At 41.7% G+C, this 4,165-nt stretch overlaps 1 protein-coding gene across 1 annotated transcript; it reads right to left on the bottom strand.

The window, feature by feature from the left end:
* Positions 1-908: 908 nt before the first annotated feature.
* On the bottom strand, positions 909-3,573 carry LOC109476210 (discoidin, CUB and LCCL domain-containing protein 2-like). The gene is made up of 4 exons (XM_019777092.1): positions 3,424-3,573; positions 2,674-2,829; positions 2,150-2,291; positions 909-1,411 (listed from the first exon to the last, which is right to left on the bottom strand). The coding sequence occupies exons 1-4, from the start codon at positions 3,571-3,573 to the stop codon at positions 909-911; spliced, it is 951 nt and encodes a 316-aa protein (XP_019632651.1).
* Positions 3,574-4,165: the final 592 nt, after the last annotated feature.

Raw genomic sequence — 4,165 nt, 5'->3', positions numbered from 1 at the left:
ACATATAAGCTATTTCGTACAGCTTTACTCAATTTTGTGTTAGTGCTACTGTTCATGTAAGTTGAAACCTTTAGCACATTTTACAACGGGATATAATGCCCCACTGCAAACTTTGCCTGCCAGAACACTTTTTGATACTACTTCGGAAGCACAACATTCTTAACTCAATACTCCATCTCTCAGGAGAACGTTTCAAACACAAACCTTTCTTTTTAGAGCTGCATCACTATGGGATAAGCTTCTTTCTACATGCTTTGCAAATGGGTACAACGTTAAAATTTTTAAGCCAACAAATATCTGTCTTCATCAGTACCCCCTAGTAACCCAAATCATTTAAGTGGATCGTATGACCCTTGGTTTGTCTAAATATATTAATGTGTTTTTTTATACTAAAAAGTAAATGTTGTACATGTAGATCAACCTGTTGCTAATGCAATATCATGTAAAAATGATCACAATGCAAAATGAATATGAAATCTAGGATTTTTTAATCAATTGCAGTTATTATAATTCAAGAGACTAGTACTAGTAAACAATGTTTACATGCATATAAATCGTTTGTCCAGAAAATGATTTGCGAACGTCACGTTAGAGTTTTTTCTGGTATAGACATAGAAGTAAACACACGACCACCATATTTACATTAAAAACACTGTCTCTGGCACATCCAAACACTAGTGGACACACAACACAAAAGCGCAGTTTCTTTATACAGAAAACTAAAGCCTGCCCTTGCAGCTGAACCCTCGATAGAAATTGCCCGGTGGTGTGTACCTTTACGTGGAAGTCTTTGATATATATACATACTAACAAGACAAATCGGACTCCGCTTATCCGTACGTTTATGGACGACTGCTGACTGTGTAGAACTGCTGACTGTGAAGGACGATGTAGGAACCATCCCGTTGTTATGGTGCAGGCTCCACAGTGACATTGTTCTTTTTCTTCTTGTACATCAGGAACCCGCCTACGGCTAGTCCTGCTCCCGCTACAGCCATGATCGCTCCGACCACGCCGCCTGCTACCGCCCCGCCCCGTGCCTCGCCCTTGTTGGCGGCGGCGGATCCTCCCTCTCCCGGCCGGCTGGTGGTTAGCGTCGCTTCACCTGACATCGCAGTGGTCTCTATGTTAGCATCACCACTAGTTGTAATGGTGGTTGTGCTTACAGACATGGTGGTTGTAATAGCAGGTGTGGTGGTTGTAACTGGCGTGGTGGTTGTAACAGCAGGCGAGGTGGTTGCAAAAGCAGTCATTGTGGTTGCAAATGCAGGCATGGTGGTTGTAACGGCATGCGTTGTGGTTGTTTCAGCTGGTGTGGTGGTTGTAACTGTAGACGTGGTGGTTGTAACAACAGGCGTGGTGGTTGTAACACCAGGCGTTGTAGTAGTGGCGGTCTCAGTTGTAGTTGTTGCTGTAGTGGACGAGCAATGAACAAGAATAAAGGAAAGAAAATAATGGTAGATTTATTCTATGATACCCAATGACGTCCAAAGGAATTAATGTCAGGTGGTTTAAGAAAAATTAGGATATAAATTGAAAAAGAATTAACTAAATCCTTTTAGTGACGTAATTTATCAATGTGAATGGCAGCCCGCTGAGTGGACGCCTCGAAGCAGGTAATTACCAGACACAAAAAAGATGAGGGAAACGCATACCTTCATTTATCTGACAGATGAATCCTCTACGATAGCTGCAGCCTCTTGGGTCCCACGTAGACATGTATGTATTTAGTTTCGTGTGTGTTATATGTGTGGGAGTGCGGTTGGGCCGAGGGTGTGTCAGTATTTATGTGCGTGTGTGTATGTACGAGTGTGTGTGTGTGTGTGTGTGTGTGTGTGTGTGTGTGTGTGTGTGTGTGTGTGTGTGTGTGTGTGTGTGTGTGTGTGTGTGTGTGTGTGTGTGTGTGTGTGTGTGTGTGCATCTGCGCTCGCTCGCGCGCGTGTGTGTGTGTGTGTGTATGTGTGTTTGTGTGTGTGTGTGTGTGTGTGTGTGTGTGTGTGTGTGTGTGTGTGTGTGTGTGTGTGTGTGTGTGTGTGTACGTATGTGTTCATGACATTTTAAGTTTGTGTGTGTGACTGTACGTTCCCTAGTCACTGGTATGGTTATGGTTTTCAATAAAGGTATTTTACAACATAACATGAAGATCTACCTGGAGCACACAGAAGCACCTCCATTCTCATGCTGGGATGTACATGGACCGTCTGCGGGTAAAACCGAACAAACCTTGCCGTGACCGGCGGGTCAAGGAGGTGTTCAACTTCGGTATTCTTGTCGGTGTTACCTGCAAACACCTATTAAGTCAAAGAAAATAATAAAAGCGCAAAACAAATAAAAAGTTCGCAATCTGCTTTTTAAAGCAGATATGTAGTTTTTATAAGATAGTATTTTTTTTATATTATTAGGGTCATGAAGGGATAATTGAGGATAATATCTTAATGTTTAGAAACACGTTTCTTATCTTAAATTTTAGTTAATATTACTTGTTTAACAGCAATCTGGATGTTATTGTACGATATATTTACATATCAGAAGAGCTTTATTTTCTCCATATATTAGTAAGCTTTATATTTCTACAGATAATTGCATTTTAGTAGGTTCCCATTGTCAAAATGTTAATGTCAATGGGGCTTAGAATTGTAGGCCTAATGCTATAAGATAACGTCTGTTTCTAACCTTTTCTTGTCCTTGCTCTGAGTATGTTTCCCACACGACGCCATCGGAGCTTAATGCTAGTTTATAGCTGGTCACCCACTGAGATATAGAGTAGCGGTCCTCTCCTCTTCCTTGTGTGATCACACCTGCTACACTGGTCAGTGAATTCAGATCAACCTAATATGAAAACCAAATCAAAAGCATAATTAACTAGTAATGTAAATTTACCGTGCAAATAATTATCAAGTTTTGATGTATGTTATACGTTTGTATCAGACAAAATTAGGCAAACTTTCAAATGAACCCTTATCAGGCAAGCAAAGTGATCTCGATCCGGTTGTAACTTGCTGGGTAGCTTTTCTCCCAGTGGTCGGAACAGAAGACAGAAGAGCTTTTGAACGAGCACAATAAACAGTTAAATAGGGCTTGACGTCATGTTCTAAGGAACGGGTTTTTTTTGCTTTTCTCCCAGTGGTCGGAACAGAATACAGAAGAGGAATACGCACAGTATTTACAGGTTTCTTGTACATAAATATCAATAAACAATGGAGCAGGGCTTGACGTCATGTTCTAAGGAACGGGCTTTTTTTTTGTAATAGCGTGCAAGTCAGGTAAGCGAAATCAGCCGGGATTCGAACTCCCAACTTTTAGGACCAGAGGCAGGGTCGCCAAACATTGGATTCGGCACGCATGCCCGAGACGACTATGCTAGTCGAATGGATCGATAGGATGTCATAGTTTATGTAGTAGATATAAGTTGAAATATTGTACCTGAAGCCACTGACCAGACACACTATTGGCGCACCATGCTGCTGCGTATGGGAAGCCCGAAGACTCTGATTCCGAGTTTAAGATTGCCTTCTCTGTTGAGCAGCTTGAGTGGACGGAAGATGCTGTAATCGTGGCGGCGGCATTTTCCATGCCCGACGGCTGCACGCTACACGACTCTGTAGGAATAAACATGCGTTTTGAAGCTGTTACATTTAAACACACACGGAGACAGAAAACAGAGACAGGGAGAGAGATCGTGGGGCGGTGGGAAGAAAGAGAGAGTGGGAGTGAGAGAGAGATTTCAATATTTATCACGAGCGAGGGCAAGAGAAGGATATTTATGAACTAAAAGTGCTCCAGCAGTGTGTTTACCAAAAAAGACAAAACTGCAAATAGATGTGAACTAGACCGTCTTACCAACGTTAATTAGCATGACTAGTAGACCAACTAAACAAAGCAGGGTGTTGGCAACGTTGTCCGGCATGTTGTGACATTTCTTTCTGTATGGTCTGGTGTCTGAATGACAGCCCCCTGGTGACACAAGCCGTTCATCATGTAACTGACCTTAACAAAGAATCTAAACTTCGTTAGTAACATTGCACTCTAATGTTTCCTCTAGATGTCAAAGGTCTTTTCTGATGACGCACATGCTTTATTACCTTCTTGTGTTTAACTAACTATATTTTATATATTCTATTTCATTCCGGATCAAAATTAACAAGACTAACTTAATAAGAATGAC

Source organism: Branchiostoma belcheri, unplaced genomic scaffold (assembly GCF_001625305.1).
Source record: "Branchiostoma belcheri isolate BF01 breed outbred unplaced genomic scaffold, Haploidv18h27 scaffold369, whole genome shotgun sequence".
Taxonomy (NCBI): Eukaryota; Metazoa; Chordata; class Leptocardii; order Amphioxiformes; family Branchiostomatidae; genus Branchiostoma; species Branchiostoma belcheri.
The sequence above is the reverse complement of the archived record's forward strand: the minus strand, read 5'-3'. Positions and strand labels throughout refer to the sequence as shown.

Bases quoted from the DNA above. Each gene is read 5' to 3' on its own strand.
- LOC109476210 (XM_019777092.1), bottom strand. From the start codon at position 3,573: ATGGAAAATGCCGCCGCCACGATTACAGCATCTTCCGTCCACTCAAGC. The intron at 2,830-3,423 runs GTACAATATTTC...TTTTCATATTAG, and splicing joins TGTCTGGTCAGTGGCTTCAG to GTTGATCTGAATTCACTGAC. The intron at 1,412-2,149 runs GTAGATCTTCAT...CGTCCACTACAG, and splicing joins GGTGCTTCTGTGTGCTCCAG to CAACAACTACAACTGAGACC.